The sequence below is a fragment of the Sapajus apella genome, unplaced genomic scaffold (genome assembly GCF_009761245.1).
Source record: "Sapajus apella isolate SASKATOON/1434 unplaced genomic scaffold, GSC_monkey_1.0 scaffold35, whole genome shotgun sequence".
In the NCBI taxonomy this organism is placed as follows: Eukaryota; Metazoa; Chordata; class Mammalia; order Primates; family Cebidae; genus Sapajus; species Sapajus apella.
This window is the reverse complement of record NW_022436975.1, coordinates 12852527-12873994: the sequence shown is the minus strand read 5'-3', so window position 1 is coordinate 12873994 and position 21468 is coordinate 12852527. Positions and strand designations below refer to the sequence as shown.

Here is a 21468-nt window from a genome sequence, read left to right as displayed (position 1 = left end):
AAAAAAAAAGAACAAGTGGACTGTAAGCAAACAACAATAGAAACATTCGTTAGGAACTAAAATGGGACAAGAATGTATGTCTGCATGTTTATTGAAAGTGTAACAGCAAGCGTAAAGGCTCTTAGAACAGGCATTAGGCAAGGCTCCAAAGCCAAGGTTTGGCTCACCCAGTTCAAGCAGCCAATAAAAATATAGTAACTCCAAAGAATATTGCAGCAAAGTCATTGTTCACTTCCCTTAAATCTAACCATGTGGAATGATTCCTACTTTCTGATAGTAAACAAGAAATTTAACTGTCTTATTTAACTTTAAAGTGAAGCCATCTACTGTTTGTGGTTAGTTTGTATTTCTTAATAGTAATGAAGCAATAATCTTTTTCTGTCACCTCCTTTGGCAGTTTCTCTATACTAAATGCCATATGTAAAAATGGGAGTGCCTATTTCACAGGTGACTTTCCATGTAAAAAACATATGAACAGCTTTAGAGAAGGATTTTAATGTAATTATATGAATGGTAAAGAAGGGATCAGTTATGGGGTATTCGGCAGTGTTGCTTCTTTGGAGAAGTTCTATTTTTCTCAAGGAATACCTTGAATTTATACCAGGGAAATAAAAGAGGAAGAAGTAGCCACATATGCAATTCTTGCTTCTGAAACAACAGGGAGCTGTGATTGACTGACTCATCAGCATAATTCAGTCTTTTAGGGTTGTTTTTATGGCTAGTATTTTCAGAGGATGCACCTTCGTGCACTGGACCAGCCAAGGCCAACTAACACACACCTGACGCATAGACAGTGCAGCCTCATTTCATGACTCAGGTTCAAGGACTATGTTACATGAAAATATGTGTTCACTTTTTATCCCCCTCAGAAAAGTATAGATCAGATTATATTCCAATCCTCTATTTAAATATATATATATATTTATTGTTTAAAATGCTTCCCCACCTCTGGAAAAAGGTTTTGAAATGATATACTGAGATATATTTGCTATTTTGTTGGAATCATTTATTATTACAGCATTGTAAGTTATTTTTAAAAAGGCGGGGAGAGAGTAAAGAAAATGTAACCAAACACCCAAAAGTTCACACCACAGGCCCTAAACCTTGTGAAGATTGAAATCAAGACTTCCTCGAGGGAAAACATGGAAAACAGAATCAGAAGATAAGATTAACATAGTTCATCAGAAGAGCTGCTCTGCTCCAAGTCCAGAAATAAACATTTGGCTGTAGATCTTCGTAAAAGGCACACTGATGGGTATAAAACTTCCTATTTTTCCCCTGACATCATCTCAGTGGATTATTCTGTGCAGCTGCAGGAATATATCTTATTGTCCTTCAGCACAGCCCATTGGCCTCATGCCAACACAGCATGGCCCACATGCATGTCTATCCCATGAAGTGTCTTGGTCCTAGGACATAATTATCAGCTATGTTGAACAGATCATTTTCAGGCAATTCTTTAAACCGTATGTCTTGCAATTGAGTTTTTAAATAAGAATTGAACAATAGTGTTAGGAGCTATATAAGAACCTAGGGAAAGGAAATTCTTTCAGATTAAAAGTAAACATGTTTGGCCAGCCAGTTGAAGTAAAGGCAAAATTTATGACCCCTCAGGAAAGTCACAGAGCCTCTGTCTTGCAGGGATTCAAAGGATGCCGCAGAGAGAGCCAAAATAGCCCATTATTTTAATAGCCTTGACACTGTCAAGCAGGAACATCACATCTTATCAAATTTGTTATGAACATTGTTATTCTAATGTTTTAAGTCTAATAAGAGTACATTTAGCACAATTTTCATTGAAATAGCTTTGACATTTGCAATTTAAATTGCATGAGTTGCATACTGGTCTGAAAATGGACCCCAAAAGATATGTTTCTGGAACCTTTAAATGTTATGTTTTTGGAAATGGATCTTTGCAGATATGATTAAGAACCTTGAGATATAGAGAGATTTATCCTGGATTACCCAGTTGGCCTTAAATGCAATCATGTTTCCTCATAAGAGAGGGACAGAGAGAAATTTGATGCAGACAAAATAAAAAGCAGCACACATAGAGGAGAAGGCAGTATGAAAACAGAATTGGACATTGGAGTGATCCGTCGACAAATCAAGAAATACTGGCAAGAGACAAGAAAAAATATTCCTGTGGAGCCTCTGGAGAGAACACAGCCCTGCTACCATCTTGATTTCAGCCCAGAGAAACTAATTTGGATAATCTGTTCTGCAGAACTGTGAGAGAACAAAGTTCTCTTGTTTTAAGCCACAAAGTTTGTGGTAGTTTGTTACAGAGGCCATAGAAGACTAAAATAGATTTTGGTACTGGGCCTGTGGGTATACAGAAGTCAAGAATTGAGGTTTGGGAACCTCTGCCTAGATTTCAGATGATGTATGGCATTGCCTGGATGTCCAAGCAGAAGTTTGTGGCACAGGTGCAGCCCTCATGGAGGACCTCTGCTAGGGCAGTATAGAAGGGAAATGTGGGGCTGGGAGTCTCCACATAGAGTCCCCACTGGGGCACTACCTAGTGGAACTGTGAGAAAAAGGGCCCCCGTCCTCCAGACCGCAGAATGGTAGATCCACCAGCTTGTATTATGTGCCTGGAAAAGCCACAGACACTCAACAGCAGTTCATGAAAGCAGCTGGGAGGAGACTGCACCCTGCAAAGCCACAGGGGTGGAGCTACCCAAGACCATGGGAGCCCACCATTTGTATCAGTGTGACCTGGATGTGAGACATGGAGTCAAAGAAGATGATTTCAGATCTTTAAAACTTAATGACTGCCACACTGGATTTCAGACTTGCATGGGGCCTATAGCCCCTTTGTTTTGACCAATTTCTCCCATTTTGAATGAGAGCATTTATTCAATGCCTGTACTTCCATTGTATCTTAGAAGTAACTAATTTGCTTTTGATTTTGCAGGCTTCTAAGTAGAAGGGACTTGCTTTGTCTCAGATGAGACTTTGGTCTTGGACTTTGGGTTAATGCTGGAATTAATTAAATCTTTGGGGAACTGTTGAAAAGATATCATTGTGTTTTGAAATGTGAGGATATGAAATTTTGGAGGGATTGGGATGGAAGTTTGGTTTGGCTGTGTCCCCAGCCAAATCTCATCTCAAATTATAATCCCCATAATTCCCATGTGCCTAAGGAGAGACCTGGTAGGAGGTGACTGGATCATGGGAGCAGTTTCCTTCATGCTGTCCTCATTATAGTGAGCGAGTTCTCACTTACACAGATGAGATCTGATGGTTTTATAAGGGTCTCTTCCCCCGTCACTTCTCACTCTTCTTTCTCTGGTCACCATGTGAGGAAGGTCCTTGTTTTCCCTTTGCCTTCGGCCATGATTATAAGCTTCCTCAGGTCTCCCCAGCCTTTAATTGTGATTCAATTAAACCTCTTTCCTTTATAAATTATCCAGTCTCTGGTATTTTTTACAGCAGTGTGAAAACAGACTAATACAATATTCCTTGAGAACACAGGTAGAAAGTGTACGTATATTGAAGGAAAATTCAATTTCGTTAGCAAAATCACATGTTGCATAATTTATCAGGTGTCTGTCTTTATTTGTTTTTTTTTGAGACAGAGTCTCACTCTGTCACCTGTGCTGGAGTGCAGTGGCATGATCTCGGCTCACTGCAACCTCCACCTTCCAGGTTCAAGTGATTCTCCTGCCTCAGCCTCCCAAGTAGCTGGGACTACAGGCACATGCCACCACACCCAGCTAATTTTTGTATTTTTAGTAGAGATGAGGTTTTGCCATGTTGACCAAGCTGGTATTGAACTCCTGACCTCAGATGATCCACCCACCTCAGCCTCCCAAAGTGCTGGGATTACAGGCGTGAGCCACCCTCCTGGCCAGGTGCCTGTCTTTTTAAAAACTGAGTAAATATATACTCATTACTAGTTTTCTGTTTGCCTTAAACTAGTAAAATCTTAAATAAAACTATACACTCGGGAATGAATCTAGGAAATTCTGACAAAATCACTTGCTGAATATTAAATAAAAATATTGATTGATTATGCATTTTAATTTATGTAATTTTGTCTAACAGGGAAAAATTGAGGAAGCAGTGAATGCATTTAAAGAACTAGTACGCAAATACCCTCAGAGTCCACGGGCAAGATATGGGAAGGCACAGGTATTCTGAGATTCTTCTCCTTAGGACACTTTTTTGATGTTGATGCGTTCTGTGTAATTAGATTTTTTACTCCTTACTATTTGCATTTGCTCTTTTACCTTTCTAATTTCTACACAGAATCAGTTTCTCATGTATATGCATAAACCCGAGCAGAAACACAATTAATTATCGCTATTGCATGCTGCTGAATTTAGTAAATTTTTTTTTCTGCTCCCCTTCGTATGCCTTCTCTCTGGTTTTGAAAAGAAAATAAAGAGTAACACTTTTGTCATTGATTTACCATCCCCTCATGTCCCATTTCATCTAATTCCACTATACAGTGTTCATTTGAGGCTCCTTAGAGCTTTCAGACTCAGTTTTAAAACTGGACGTTGCAAGTAAGCTTAGGAAATACCTTTCTAAAATATAAAGTGGAACATACTTTTTTCCTCCGTAGTTTCTTTCAACAGACTCATTTTTTAGCAGCTACTTTTATCCTCATCTCCCACCGTCGCATTTCTTGTCCAGCACTCTCTAGTTTCCAACTTCTTTCATGAAACGTGCCTGTTCACCTATAACTGCATAAACCTACTGTGTATCAGTGTTTTACGCCCTAGGAATGTCTGTTTTGTATTCTTTCATGAGATGGTTGGTCAAATGCAGCTACAAGAGGTCTCACAGGACAGGATTGGGGAAAAGCAAAGTTTATTATGCTCACAAGTCCTAGAGACAGGAGACCCACCCAGCATGCCACACAGGGCTACATGGGAAGGACTCAAGGTGATCAGGGCATGGCAGGCAAGAGCGAGGGGAAGGATTGGCCACAGCCTTTATTGAGGTTTCTATGGTAAAGGCAAGGTATGGTAGGGTGAATAGTTTTGGACTGGCTGGTTTGAATAATTTCAGCCACCTTTTGCCTATAGGGGTGTTACCTGGCCCTGAGATGATTAAAATACAGGAGACATGGCTCTGGATTGGTTAGTTTGCATGCTCCTGGCTGAGCACTGGTCATGTCAGAATTGTCTAGCTCAGGGAAATCTCTTTCTAGCCAGAGAGGTTTTTTAAGATTTCAAAACATCATATACACAGAAAATTTAAAAATAATTACAATACAATACAATGAATGCTCCTGTGGATTCTAGTGGAAGTTTTTTTTTTTTTTAATTACTAAAAGAATATTTAGTGAGAGCCAACAATGTACCAGGCAGTAGAGATCCAGCCATCAACAGAACATATTTAAAAACCCCTGAGCTTATGGGGTTTCCATTGCAAAGGGAAAGACAATGCATAAAACAAATAAGTCCAATGTATATGCTTACTAGAGCCAAGTGCTATGGAGAGGACCAAGAAAGCAAGGAAGAGCCAGTAGATGTGTGAGAGGGTTGACGAGGTATGAAGGGTGGCAGGGAAAGTTCTCATCAAGGAGGTGACATTTGAGCCAAGCCCTGAAAGTCTTTATAAATAAATATATACTTAAAGAACGTTATAAAGTATTAAGAATAAATATGTTAGATCATCTTACCTGATAAGACATGCTGTGAAGAAAAGAAGAAAAGGTAATGGAATAAAGGACATACCTATTAAGATTTTTTTGACTGCAAGTAACATGGTTGAAAGTGATGGGGCAGACAGCACTTTAGACAAGGTGGGCAGAAAAGGACTCTCTAGGGAGGCAACATGTGGCTGAGATGTGAGGACGTTATATTAATAGAAGGAGCTGTCCAGGCAAAAGGGAGCAGCAAGTCAAAGGCTTTGAGGCAGGAAACCAATCTTAGGATAAGCCTGAGGAGAGAAAGAAGGCCATGCTGGGGGAAGGAAAAGGAGAATCAAGGAGGCTAGGGCCTTGCAGTTTTTATTCTACATGTGCTGGGAAGCCGTGGGAGGGTTTTATGCATGGGCATGACAGTCTGGTTGTTTTTTGTCAAGCTTGCTTTGGTTGCTGAGTGGAAAATGGATTATGGGGGCAAAAGTAGATGCGAGAAGAATAGAAGGCTATTGCAAGTATACCAAGAGATGCTGGTGGCTCAGACTGTGGTCATGGCCATGGAGATGAGGGAAGTGGGCAGGTGGTGGAGCTGAAAGAACTTGAGGATGGATTAGATGTAAAAGTGTCAGAGGAAGAGGAGTCAAGGCTGACCCCTGAGTTTTTGGTTTAGCCAGCTGAGGAAAGAATAATGCCGGTTACTGACCAGGAAGAGCAACTCAGGAGTGATGCAGAAGTCAAGAGTTCTGGAGTTTGCTATTGGTCTTATTAAGCTTGCAATACGTTCTCCTAGACATTCAGTTGGACATGTCAAGTAGACCATTGGATTCCCAGAGCCTGGAACTTGGAGGAAGAGCCAGGGCAGGATATCAAAGTGTGCCAGGCAGTGAAGCTCCAGTAGCCCTGCCTAGAGGTCCAGATCGCCAACCCTGCTGGGAAATGGTAGGCTGGGAGTGCAGAAATTTTCCAGACAGAGGTGAAGCTGACAGCACCCCTCTGGAGAAGGTCCATGCAGACATTTGTGCAGGACACACACAGGAAGTAGCTCAGCTGTAGAGAAAACAAGTGTTAAGTTTCTTCTGAACTAAAGGTGGTGACAACTTGAGATCCAGATGCTCAGTGTCTTTTTACATCCCCATTAAAAAGTAATTAATATAATTTTTACTAATTCAATCTTAATTAAATTTGTGAAAAATTGATGCAGATAAGTTCCTCTTGTCCTTGGTACAGACCAACTTTAGCAGATAGCAACTGTTTGACTTGTATAATTTGATCAGTAATTCTCTAAAATTGCCAAATCATATTGCTATTAAGTGAGAGAGTGTGTTTGTTACCAAAAGATCATGCCTATTCAAATAAGTAGTGTTTTTTTCTGACTAGTATTAAATCATTTCATTAAGAGAAGCATATTAACTAAAGGGAGAAATGATTTAAACAAATGCTAATTTAATTTTGGCAAAAATGTTTTATACTTTAGAAGGTTTTCTTATATGTAATACTAATGTGAGTACCAAAGTCTAAATAATTGAAGTGCTCTTGAAACAATGTGATTGCTGTGTTTATAGTCAGCCCCCCAGTCCTCATGTTTCATATCCGTGGATTAAATTCACCACAGATTGAAAATATTTGGAAAAAAATAAAAAATAGCAATGCAACAATAAAAATGCCAATAAAAATGATACACTATAACATCCATTTACATACCGGTTACCTTATATTAGATATAATAAGTAATCTAGCAATGATTTAAATTAATCAGGAGGATATGCAGAGGCAATATGCAAATACTATACCATTTTACATCAGGAACCTGAGCATCTGCAGACTGTGGTATTGTAGTGGGGCAGTGGTGGCTGTGGTCTTAAAACTAATCTCCTGTATATAACTGAGGATGACTGTATATCCATATTTCACAGTAGAAATTTGAGATTTAGGCTTCAGTCAGTATCTTTTATCTCTAAGCTATTATGCTCCAATGTGTTATTGCTATTAATATTAATGTGGCATACAGAAAAATTTAGGCATGGTAAATTAAATTTTAATTGAGTAATTAATTTAAAGGTACTTCAAATTCATAGTAGTTTTAAAAATAAAAATTCAACAGAAGATGGGTTTTATAAGGAGAAATAAATTATGACTTCTTTATTTTTTGTTAGTAGATTAAACAATTACTTTGGAATATTCCAACAAATTTTTAAATTTTAGCAACCTTAAGTCACCTATAAACTATAGTATCTATCATTTCTAAAGTAGCACTGATACTGTCTTATTCTTCATATCACCAAAAATCAATTTTGGTCAAGTTCCTTGAACATTGGACACAAAATCTTAAAATGTAAACTCAATTCTCTTTATTACCTTTCACTAACCATTAATGCCTTTGAGGCAGAAAATGATACACCTCATAGAAAGACTGGTTGGGTGAATTAGCTAGAGTCAACAAAAGGCTTTGCAATATTAATGTCCTGTAACAAATATTCAGTTTCAGCTCAGCTTGTTTTATCCACAGACGCTAAACTGATAAAAATCAATCTCTGGACTTTTCAATGCAAGTGCCTATCAGTTTTATTCAAGAGATTATAAAGAATTATGTACCATTTTAGTAGTGATATTTTTCCAATTCTGCAAGTTGTAAATGTTAATGTTTCATTAAAACAAAGGACCTTGGGGCACCAGAGAGGGGACAAGGCATACAGATTGTACCATCTCTCTCACTTTTCAGATTGAATTTAAAGATATTTATTCCAGTCTCAATAAAGAAGGATTACCTTGGTAGGCATTTGTCTCCCACTGATGCTGCAGAGACCTCCAGATCCAGGATCTTTTTGAGCACTTTGTAGGTTCAAAATGAAGAGAGTGAACCACAGATGGTTTACATTTTACAATGTTTTTTCTTAACAATTTTTCAACTTTATAATGGTGTGAAAGTGATACACATTCAGAAGAAACCGTACTTCAGTATAGTATCCAATAAATTACATGAGATAGTCGACATTTTATTATAAAATAGGCTTTGTGCTAGGTAATTTTGCATACATGTAGGCTGATGAAGTTTTCTGAGCACATATAATGTAGGCTATGTTAAGCTATGATGTTCAGTAGGTTAGGTACATTTAACGCATTTTTACTTTACAGTGTTTCAACTTACAGTGGGGTGTAACTTCAACTTACGATCCCCACACCACCCCCATCATAACTTCAACTTAGGATGGTTTTGAAGGAGTGTCAGGTCTAGAACTCTGTATTTCCGCAAAGTCATCTATCAACAGTCATATTCTGGGGAGTTAACTCACTATAACAAAACTCACAAGGAGCTGATGCCTATGGCCATGCCGGCATCATGATGAGTGTGGGTCATTGACACTGGACTTTCTCTCCTGGTGGATAAGTCTATTCTGGAGACCATCTACAGACTTTCAAAGATAGTGAATGGTCTGGAGCATATATCCATTTAGCAAGGGTGAACTGCCTTTTCTAATCTAGAGATTTTTATCCTACCAAGTTTCCTTTCTCATAAATCTGTCCACTTCTATCACTACTGCTTTAATTCTAGCCCTCATCACTTTGGGAAACGTGTCCTAATCAGTTCATATTATCAAGTAATATCATTGATGTGTTATTTTGTGGAAAAAAAAATAGTTGTCTTATTTTGTCAATTTGTGCTAATTCTTAGGATTTTTTTGTTTGTTATTTGTTTTTTTTTTTTCCTTTGGAATATGGGAAGGATGGGTAATTTTCTTACCATGCCCTCAAATTGTAGAGTGATACTTTATTTTGGTTCTGCAGACATCTGTATATTAACTACAGCACACACTGTAACAACATAAACATGTTTAAATATTCTGAGAAAAAAAAAATGTGTGCTACTTTTAGTGTCTAGCTAGAAAAATTTTTCCTTAAGTGATAGTCTTCAGATTGTAGCCTCTTACATCTCCTCTCTCTTCCTGCCTCCAGTATTTTACTCCCCATTCTCAGTTTCCAGCTAAGAATGTTGATTCTTATTTCACTAAGAAAATGGAAATATCCAGAGAATTTCCACATGATGCTGCTGCTTTGCTAACAGCCATCCTCTACCTGTGCCCATATGCTCTGCCTTCCCTCCTGTTAGCACAGATGGACTATTTGGTCCCTGTTCCTCTCTCACCTGCTGAAGGACATCCCTCTAATTTTTGTGTCTCCTTCTGCATCATCAGATTTTCCCTCTCTACAGTCTTTTGCATCTCCTTGGAAACATGCCGTACTATTTCCAATCCTTAAAGAACTCCCCGTGTCTGCACGTTGCCCTCTGCCGGCTGGCCGACTTTTCTGCTCTCCTTTCTGTGAAATTCCTTGAAAGAGTTATCTCCACCTCCTTCCGTCCCCTGTTCTCTTGAACCTGCCGTACTCCCATGCTCCCTCCTTTTTGCTGGTCCTCCCTTGTTATCCTGATCTCTACTGACCTTGAAACATTGGAGTTCCCTAGGATTCAGTTCCTGAGCCGCTTCTGTTCTCTGTCTACACTCTCGACTACTTCTAGCTTCCTAGCTTTGCATACCGTCTTCATCCCTGATGATTCCCATACTTACGTTTCTTACTCTAACCTTCCTCCTGAACTCCAGACTCATATATGCCCCTTCCTGGTCAATAGCTCCATGTGGATAACTTATACGCATTTTAGGTTTAATGTGTCTAAAATGAAACTCCTGATTCCATACTGCCCCAAACCCGCTTCTGCCCTGTCTTCTCATTCTCAAGGAATAACAGTTTATCCAGTAATCACTGAAGCCGAAACCTTGCTCCCCTTGGTTTCTTGTCTCACACTGTACATTTAGAACATCAGCAAATCTGTTGGCTCTGACCTTCAAAACATATCTGTAGTCCAACCACTTGTTACCACTTCCATTACTGCTACCTTAGTCCCAGCCATAATCATCCCACACCTGGATTCCTGCTGGAGTATTCTACTCTCCCAGCTTCCCAGTCTGCTCTCCATACGGCTGCCACCACGGTCCCTTCAACACATCCATCAGATTGTTTCAGAAGCCCCACTGTCTTTCCGTCTCACTTTGTGTACTCGAACTGTCAGTAGCTTGCCAGGCCCTGCATTGCCTGATAGCCCTCGTTGGTCTTCCCTTTCCTCCTTTCCATGGCACCACCTTTCCTCGATCTCCTGCCTCCAAGCCATTGCATTGTTCTTGCTCTTTTCCCTGCCTGGAAGGCTACTGCCCAGGGTATCTTCATAACTTGCTCCCTCTCTTCTTTCAGGCCATCCCCATCATCCTGATTAAATGAGCAACTTCTTACCATCCCACCCAGCTCTCCTAAGCCTGCTTTGTTTTTATCCATTGCACTTATGGCTGTTAGACACACAGTACCTTTGTTTATTATATTTGCCACCTTTCAAAAGTGGATGCAAAGTAGAAATCAAAAAGGGCTTTGTCTGTTTTGTTCAATTTGTCTGCCACATTTGTAGAAAGGTGCCTGTCTCCCAGAAAACAGTTGTTAAATGAATGAATGCATACACGAATAAATTAATGAAAGAACAGGAGCTTGGACTGGAGACATGCCTATATAATGTCAGTGCATAGTAGGATGTGCATCTCCATCAGCCCAGCATGCATTAGTCCTGCTTTTATGACATTCCTTCTTGTCTTTAGTAACAAACTTTTCTTTGTATTATTAAAATAGTGTGTTGATTTTCTGTCTTCTGTTAGTCTTTTTATCTCTTGATAAGGAGAAAAGGCTAATATGTCTTACATTTCTTTTAAAGCATGTCCAAAAGTTAACTTTTTATGAATATTACAAACACAGCTATTCATGGGACATTTGTTCAATCTGGGGACTACTTCTAGTGTGAGGACGATTTGGCTGAAAGGAGGAGAAGCAATGAGGTGCTACGCGCAGCCATTGAGACGTACCAAGAGGTGGCCAGCCTACCTGATGTCCCTGAAGACCTGCTGAAGTTGAGTCTGAAGCGTCGCTCAGACAGGCAACAATTTCTAGGTAAGATGCAATAAAAGGTAATTCACTAGGAAGTGACATACTTTTTATCTTGAAGAATCCGAAGACTGTATTCTTCTCTTAGCTGAATTACATGTGAGAAAACCTGAGTTTTATAACTGATTTCAAGTCATGTATTTGTGTCCTAGGTTCACGATCTCTAAAACTGAAATTGCAATCCTAACCGTAATACAGGCCATGCCTCAAGGATGCTGCGGGTTTGGTTCCAGACCACCAGAATAAAGAGAGTTACACAAATGTTTTAGTTTCCCAGGGTATCTAAAAGTTGTGTTTATGCTATGTTGGAGCGTCTTAAGTGTGCAATAATATTATGTCTTAAAAAACGATGTCCCAACCCTAATTTAAAAATACTTCATTGATCAAAAATGCTAATATAATCTGAGCCTTAGTGAGTTGTAATCTTTTTGCTAATGAAGGTCTTGCCTCAATGTTGACAGCCGGTGACTGATCAGGGTGTTGGTTGCCGAAGGTTGGGGTGACTGAGGCAATTTCTTAATAAGACAATAATGAAGTTTGCTGTGATGGTTGATCCTTCCTTTCAGGAAAGATTTATATGTAGCTTGAATGCTGTTTGACAGTATTTTGCTCACAGAACTTTTCTCAAAATTGGAGTCAATTCTCTCAAACCCTGCCACTGCTTTATCAACAATTTATAGAATATTCTAAATCCTTTGTTGCCATTTCAACAATGTTCACAGCATCTTCAGCAGGAGTAGATTCCATCTCAAGAAACCACTTTGCTCATCTGTAAGGAGCAACTCCCCATTGATTAAAGCTTGATCATGAGAGTGCGGCAACTCAGTCACATCTTCAGGCTCCACTGCTCATGCTAGGTGTCTTGCTATTTCCACATCTGCAGTTACTTCCTCCACTGAAGTCTTGACCCCTCAAAGTCATTAAAGAGGGTTGGAATCAATTTCCTCCCAAACTTCTGTTAGTTTTTATATTTTGACATTTAAATAAAACGTATTTCTTAAATAATAGAGCTTAAAAGCCTAAATTGCTTCTTGATCCGTGAACTGCAGAATGGACGTTGCATTAGCATTCATGAGAACAACATTCACCTCCTCATACATCTCCATCAGAGTTCTTGGTGACCAGGTGCTTATCAATGAGCAGTAATACTTTGAAAGGAATCTTTTTCTTTCTTTTTTTTTTTTTAGGACTCAACAGTGCGCTTAAAATATTCAACAAGCCATGCATTAAACAGATATCCTATCATCCAGATTTTGTTTTCTATAGAGCATTAGCAGAGTAGATTTAGCATAATTTTTAAGGGCCCAGTTTTTCAAAATGGTAAGTGAGCACGGTCTTCAACTTAAAGTCTCTAGCTGCATTAGCTCCTAACAAGCCAGTAGGTGTATCCTTCAAAGCTTTGAAAGCAGGCATGACTTTTCCTCTCTTGCAATGGAAGTCCTAGATGGCATCTTCTTCCAACAGACAGTTACTTTGTCTACATAGAAAATCTGCTGTTTGGTGCAGCACCTTCATCAGTGATCTTAGCTAGATCTTCTAGAAACCTGTTGCAGCTTCCACGTTAACACTTGCTTCTTCCGCTTACAGCTGTATCTTATGGAGATGCTTTCTTTCCTTAAAGTTCATGAACAAATCTCTGTTAGCTCTCTTCTCCCCCTTTCTGCCCATTTTAAAGGTGAGGTGAATAGCATACTGATCGCTTGCATAATTTGCCTAAGGAATCATAGCCAATAGATGAACAGGTCTGGAATAAAAAGCTCTTCATGTGATACCAAATTCTTGTTCTGTCTTAACAATAGCAAAATGATTATGGAGGTTGAACTTATCAGTGGAAAATTTTTATAAATGAATAATAGGTGTTTCTGGTACTATAAAAAATTTGCTTGTAAGATTTGACCCTATATCAAGGAAAATGCTAGAAAAAATCATGAAGTAAATTTGCAGATTCTTTCAAAAGAACGTCATATCATATCTCATTAGATTTAGGGGGCTACAATCTAAAGATTATCATTTGGGGAAAAATCATATCAGCTAGATGCTAAAAGTAGCATACCTAATATAGAACATCATGTATCATCCTCCACTGACTCAGGTTCCCAGTGCCAAAGGCAAGTAAGACTAGCTGTCAGCTAACTTCACGTTAAGCAGGCTTATGATTCTCTCCCCATAGCAGATCATCAGTCAATGTGGAGGGAAGGAGCTAAGCCCCAAGTCACTGCCAAGGCAGGTGCTCAGCTGGCCAGGTAGTTACATGGACAGATTATTTATGTCACTTAGGGGAGGCTCCTATAGTAGAGTTAAGGCCCAGTGACCCTCCTATCCGTTTGCTGAGGATTAGAATGAAGAGGAGTTGTATCACTTTTGCAGATGAATAAAATAGGGCTAGAGCCCATGTGATGATTAAAAATGGTAAGAAATTGTTAGACTAATATTCATAGGGACCAGTGCAGCAGAAGAAAAACATGCAGCACAAATTCAGCACAGAAAAGGCAGGGCCAGGACTCTAGAGAGGCAATGCGGGCACTCGCCCTGGACAGAGATCAATGATACTGGCGGGCGTGGTGGCTCACGCCTGTAATCCCAGCACTTTGGGAGGCCGAGGTGAGCAGATCACCTGAGGTCATGAGTTCAAGACCAGCCTGGCCAACATGGTGAAACACGGTCTCTACTAAAACTACAAAAATTAGCTAGATGCGGTGTTGGGTGCCTGTAATCCCAGCTACTCAGGAGGCTCAGGCAGGAGAATTGCTTGAAACTAAGAGGCAGAGGTTGCAATGAGCTGAGCTTGCACCACTCCACTCCAGCCTGGGCAATGGAGCAAGACTCCATCTCAAAAAAAAGAATCAGCGTTACTGAGTTTTCCTCTTGCCTCAGTCTCCACTGTGGCTCTGCTTCATACTGTTTAGTGATTCTGTCACTAAAGTGTTAACATTTTCTCCCTCATGAATGCTTTATATTATCAATTTTTAAAGGGATGCATTAAACTCGCCTTCACATCTAAATCATGAACTTTTTTGGCATCCTCTGAAATCTTGCTCTGACTGCCTCTCTGGCATCACCCTGTCCTCCACCACAGTGGGAAGGTGACTGCCTCTTCCCCAGCAACCCATCAGCATTTGAATATAGCCCTCTTAGAACGTCCTTGAGAATGAGGCAAGTGCACTTGAAGAGGCTCTGAGGCAACTGCAGACAGAGGACTTTAGTGAAAATGACAAGGTGATGAAGTTGGTCACAACAGGGTTCCCGGATGCAGAGTGGAAGGGACAGGGAACAGATGGCTGCAGGAGGGGTTTGTGTCCATGCTTTCTTTGTGGATAATAGGAGAATTCTAGACGAAAATGTGAGCCTAAGTGGGCAGGTAGGCAGAAAGAAAGGTATTGAAAAGGAAGCTCAGATTTGTTAGCGAGGAAATGACTGGAGTTCTAATTGGACTACGATTGGCCGGTAGCGGGGCACAGGCTGTGGGATCAGTCGGTGATGCTTTATGGCAGATGGTTTGGCAGTGGAATAAACAGCTGTCAGTTTAACATACTGACACTCCTGCCACTCTCCTAGATTGTGGGCGACGAAGCCCCTTAGATAATTCATGGTTTGTTTAATGTGTGCTATTCCTCTTTTTGCACATGTTCTTTTATACAGATCAATTGAAGCTGGGTTTTTCATGATTCATGGGTGCAAAGTATACTGTTGTCCACAAGAGGGCGCCCTAATACTGGTTGATGTGTCATTTGCTCCATGGCTAGGTCATTACCTAGAGATGAGCACACCTGTCATTGGAAATGTGTCAGCAGTTAGGTACTGTCCTGTGTACTTTTGTGCCTTTCACATTTCATATAGGGGGCTAGATCTTGAAATTAGTTAGACTTTTTACTGCTTACCCTCTATTCATAATTTTAAAGTTAATAAACCAAAAATATTTCAGCAAAACTTTTTTAACGAGGAATTGGTAACCAAGTTTTTCTTGAGATGGAATTTAACATAAAATGGTAAATATTGCTGAATTTTAAAAAATAAGAATGTCTTTGAAATGTTTATAATCAATGCCATATTCAGTATCTACTCATGGTCATTATTAATACCATTGCAACTACATTAGGAAATCCTGCTAGGTACTTAGTAAACCACTAATAGGTAAGTCAGATTTAAGCTGGTTTTCATGCTCTGGAGCATAGTCTCTCACGACTTACGTACAAAAGTGTACATAATCTGTTTCTATTTCTATTGTTTTTTTTTAATTCTCACAAATTCAGGTCATATGAGAGGTTCCCTGCTTACCCTACAGAGATTAGTTCATCTATTTCCCAATGATACGTCTTTAAAAAATGACCTTGGCGTGGGATACCTCTTGATAGGAGATAATGATAATGCAAAGAAGGTTTACGAAGAGGTGAGCATCAATCTTGTATTAACTACGTCAAATTAAGTTCTAAGGCTATTTGCAAATCACATTTATTAGACCAAGCCTCTTTTCATTTTGAATTAAGTTAAAAAGCATGTATTATTATATTGAACATATACTAAACTTTGTTTTAACTGTTGCTTTTTTTCTAGATCTGAAGATTTTTGAATCTTAGTTAACATTTAGTACACTAAAATCTTCAACTTGTAATTGTGATGCTTTTAAAACTTCATATTTATCTTTCCATAAATAACCTTTCTAAAATTGTTCCTTGTGACAGGAAGACGAATTTAACTTCCTATGAATGTTACACACATATACACACACACACTCATACACTCTTTTTTTTTTCCGGAACTATGGTCTAGAGAGAGGCTATAGAACAGGGGCCTTTCAAGCATGTGACATAAATTACTCACTTTTCAGCAGGGCATTGACTCTTCAAATCCTCTGGCAAGGATGCCTTTCAACGGATTCGTACTTTATAACAGATATTGATAGATAACCTCTAAGACACAAGTATCTGTAAAATCTAGAGGAATGTGATTCCTTTAGGCAATGGAGGAATTCATTTGGTACAGTATAAACAGGATGCCCAGTGAACTTTGAAGATGGAGAAAGTGAATGCCTCTAAAAGAAAGATGAACATGTTTACTTGTGATTCTTTAATTTAGGCTCTTTGATTAGTGGTTTTCAAGCTGGTGAAGTCTACATCAAGAAGCCACCACTTAGTGATAGTCAGTTATTCCTGCTACAGTTTTGTTTTTGTTTTTTGTTTTGGGTTTTTTTGTTTGTTTTGTTTTGTTTTGTTTTGATGTGCAGTTTCACTCTGTTGCCCAGGCTGGAGTGTATGACATGATCGTAGATCACAGCATCAACATCCTGGACGCAGGCAATCCTGCTTTAGCATCTCAGGTAGCTCAGACTACAGGCACATGCCACCATGCCTAGCTAAATTTTAAAAAATTATTTAGTGATGGTGGAGGTCTCCCTGTGTTACCCAGGCTAGACTCAAATTCCTGGCCAAAAGTGATCCTCCTGCCTCAGACCTCCTAAAGAGCTGAGATTACAGGCACAAGTCATCTCACTCAGCTCCTTTTAAAGTAGTTTTTAAATGCTGCCAAGAACAGTAATTTCATACTCTGGCAGGGACTGGGTCTATTCTCAAAGCGGTACTTTCCTCTGTGTATTGCTATCGTCGTGTAATGAAAATCATTGAATTTGGGAGCAGTTGTCTTTTTACCTTTCTCATAATTTTTATATTTTCTGAGAGAGCAGAAGTAAGACCTTTGCTTTTTATAACATCACTAATAGCTACACAGGGTGGATTGAACCTTTCATGTTGACAACGTGTACCGTTTACTAAAGACCGATTCCAAGCCATAAATTAATTCCATATGGAACACTGTATTTGTTAATGGCCAGCACATAACACTCAATGTCTTCTCTTACAAAGTACGGTTAAGAGAAGCATTATATACCTCAGTGATTCGGGATCTTGTGAATGTAAGAATTGTGAAGCTATAACAAATACATCCATTACTTTGTCACTGTCAGAGGCCACCAAAGTGGAACTATAGAATTCCTTCCTCCCTCCCTTCCTTCCTTCTCTCCCTTGCTCCCCTCCCTTCCTCCCTCCCTTCTTTCCTTCCTTGGTTCTTTCCTTCTTCCCTTTTCCCCTTCCTCCCTCCCTTCCCCCTCATTCCCTTCTTTCCTTGTAGAATTCTTCCCTGTTTTCTTTCTTCTGTCCCTCTACCCCTCCCTCTCTTACTTCCTACCTTCCTGCCCCCCCTTTCTCCTTCTTTCTTTCCACCTAAAAAACACTCTAGAGTGTTGACTGGCTGCAAGCACATTTGAGGTTAGGGCAGGATCTGACAGCATACTGGCTTCTCTAACCCACTGTGGATTTGTCCTTCCTCACCTTTTAAAACCCTTCCATCAGGATATTCATCCCTTTACCTGAAGCTAAATCTCAGATATGTGAAACATTTTACTTCATGCCAAAAAATAAAATTTACCTGCTGTTGTTTTTACATTTTACATCATAATGTCACCTGAATATTCATAATAGGATGCAGAAAGTCTAAAATAAAACCGCATTATGCAATTGAGTGCATTTCTTTTTAAAAGAAGCATTAGTAAACTGAGACTATGTGTGGGGTTGCCTTCTTTCCACTCCTCTCACTTTTCAGTTCATAAGCTATGTCTAATGGAGTCTCTCATTAACCAAAGTTTTTCCTGATGAGTTAATGTTAAAGATCATTTTTGGAAGACAGATATTGTAATTTTATATTTTTCTCCATGTTAATTTTTATTTTTGTGTTTATAAAAATTACTGAAATTTATATTTTTCCAGTTTTTTGCTGCCGTTAGTTTCAACAAGAAAAAACTGGGTTTAAAATGGTGTGACATCCACTGCTCCAGTCTGTGGCTTTTTGTGTCCTCTCCTGGGATTCTCTTGCAAGTTGGCAACACTCGCAGCTGCGCAGGCATCAGAGTGGGGAGTTTCACGCCACTCCTGACTCAGTCGCCACTACTCACCTATGCCCGCTCAATCAGTCAACACTACATCTATTAAGACACACACACACACAGTAGCTAGAGATCAGTAGTTCATGAAATGCACGCAGAATGTGCCCTCGTGAAGTTAATGATCTTGTACCGAATCACAAATCTCTGTTCGTGTTAATGTCTGTTCATTTTAACTTCTGATTAACCTTCAAATCCCTTCCCTTTGTAACCCAAGCACCTGTCATCTCTTGCCTGAGTGGGGACAGGTTTATCCTGCCCTGGCTTGCTCTCCCTTGACCTTCACCAACACTAAAACACAACACTGATCATCTCCCTTGGCTTTAAACCTTCCGTAGTTCTCATTTCCTGCAGCAGTGGACTTCACACATGCTTGATGGAGGCCCTTCCAGACTAAAATGTTCAAGAAAATGCCTGTGATGTATTGATGTACTTACAGGTATATGTTATGTGTGCATGCATGTACCCACATTATATTTTATATGTATATATATATATATGCGCACCAATATATATGTGCATTACAAAAGGTACGCACCCCAAAGCAATTAATATGTTGTCAAGTATTTAAAATACTTTAAAAATTCTATTTAACTGCCAGAAAATCTTTTAACTCTTGCCAAAAAACTAATATGTAAATAATATCAATGTGCGATGCTATTTACGATTATATAACTTTTTTAAATCCCAAGAATGTATCATGCAAAGAGTTTGTACTGGGGATAGAAATGTCAGCTGTATGAGGTTGTGGCTGTTTTTGTCTGTGATTTGTGTTTGTGTATGAATATGTGTTTTATACAGCAAGAGAAAGAGAGAATCTAATATTACAGTTGACCCTTGAACAACACCGGTGTTAGGGATGGTGACCACCCATGCAGATGAAAATCCATGTGTGCTTTCTGAATCCCCAAAAACTTTACTAACAGTCTACATTGACCAGAAGCCACACGGGTAACATAAGCAGTCAATTAACACATATTTTGTGTATGTAGTATTTGCTATATTCTTACAATGAAGTAAGCTAGAGAAAAGAACATGTTATTTTAAAAATCATAAGGTAACTAAAATAATTGGATTATTTGTAACACAAAGGATACATGCTTGAGGGGATGGACACCCCATCTTCCATGATGTAATCAGTATGCTTAGCCTGTCTGTGTCAAAACATCTCGTGTACCCCATAAATATACACACCTACTACGTGCCTATAAAAATAAAAAAGCAACTTTAAAAATCATAAGGAAGAGAAAATATATTTGCTATTTATTAGGTGGAAGTGGATGATTAAAGTTTACATCCTCACTGTTTTCACGTTAAGTAGGCTGAGGAAAAGGAGGATGAGGAGGAGTTGGTCATGTCTCAGTGGCAGCAGAGGCAGAAGATAATCCATGCAGTTCAAGCCCATGTTGTTCAAAGGGCAACTGTAGCCTCAATCTGTGTTTTTTAGAAATCTCATAAAACCACTTGTCATTTTCCGAGGGCTTGTTGATTACAACTAGATAATGCAACCTGCACGCCCATTACACATCCGCATGTCAGTTGCAGTGAGCGGTACCTAAGCACAAAGCAGCAAGCAGGGAGGGCAGCACTGTCAGCTCTCCCGGGGCCTGAGCCCCCATTCTCGCCTCCTGACAGGGTTTGTACTGAACGGGACACGTGGCTGTCCACTGTGCAGATCACAGGAGAGCCACAGAGCTTGCTTCACACTGTTTGAGAGACAGATACAAGTAGAAGGGTATGTAATTTCTGCCTACTCCCCAGGAGGTTACCTTGCACTTGATACTAAACGGGACCCTTGGTGATTTAATTTGACCTCTGCCTTTTCTCCAGTCCCTTCTCCTATCACTTTTGTTTATAATTTAACAACATTCTCTTTTTTTCTTCCTGGCCCACTATCCCTTTTTACTCACTGTCTGCTATCGTTTGAATGCCTTCTCCTCCACCGTCCCACACTTCCTTTTCCTGGTGAACTCCTATTTATCCCTAAAACCTTTCAAACCTTGGCCCTATCGACACTCACCCTAGAGTGAGCCAGGTGCCCCTCCTGTATACCCACCACATGCTTCATGCCTAACTATAGCTACCCTTACCATCTTGCATTGCCTAATTCTGAATCAGTCTACTTCTGAATCTGTCTCCCTCACTTGAGTGAGAGCCCCCTGAGAAAAGAGTGTATCTTATTTATCTTTCTGTGCCCAGGGCCTGGAAGAGTTCTGTGTATTCTAAGATGTCTAGTAAATCAATAAATTTGTTAATTACTTGAGATAATGGCTGTGTGCCTGCAGTGGGCAGAAATGTCATCTGTGTAGCTGTAATAATTATAAGAATCCCTTCATGGTTGTGCTGGCAGAATCATCATCTGCGCCAAATTAGCTCAATTCCGGAGGTATTTATTGAGCTCCTGCTCAATGTCTAGCCTGGGGACAGTGGGCTAGTCTGGGCTTTCAGAGATCTAGTTAGGGAGGAAAGTGCAGCATGTGCTCTTTCAAGCATTTAGTCGGGCACCTGAATGCTATGCAATGCATAGCAGGGAGTGGGGCTATGCAATGAGCAAAACAGACAAAATCCCTGTAGAGCTTGCATCTTAGTGGGGGCAATAAAAATATGCTAGGTCAGAAGTGATAAGTGCTATGAAGAAAAGTGAGGCAAGGTAAAGAAGTTGGACAGTGACTAGGGATGGAGGGGCTCTATTTTAGTAGTGAGGGAGTAAAAGGAGTTTGCTGTGGGGATGTCTGGTGGAAGAGTTTGTACCAGAGGAGTACTGTGGGTGCAAAGGCCCTGAGGCAGGAGTATCTTTGGCTTGCTGTGGAGCAGCAAGGGGTCCAACGTGCCTCAGAGGCTTGGCTGGGAGGGGCAGCGGCAGGGGCAGGAGAGGAGGCCAGAGAACTGGAGAGGCCCAGCCAAGGGAGGCCTTGGTGGTGGTTCCAGGAACTCTGTCTTGCAGTCATTCTGAGTGCAGTGC

General features: G+C 39.9%; 1 protein-coding gene across 4 annotated transcripts in view; it reads left to right on the top strand.

The window, feature by feature from the left end:
- ASPH (aspartate beta-hydroxylase) overlaps positions 1-21468 on the top strand; it is a 228001-nt gene that overhangs the window by 149129 nt on the left and 57404 nt on the right. For all 4 annotated transcript variants that reach the window (XM_032296180.1, XM_032296179.1, XM_032296178.1 and 1 more), the window contains 3 exons: positions 4054-4140; positions 11434-11584; positions 15829-15965. In XM_032296180.1, the coding sequence (XP_032152071.1) occupies positions 4054-4140; positions 11434-11584; positions 15829-15965 (375 nt within the window). The remainder of the gene's footprint in view (positions 1-4053; positions 4141-11433; positions 11585-15828; positions 15966-21468) is intronic.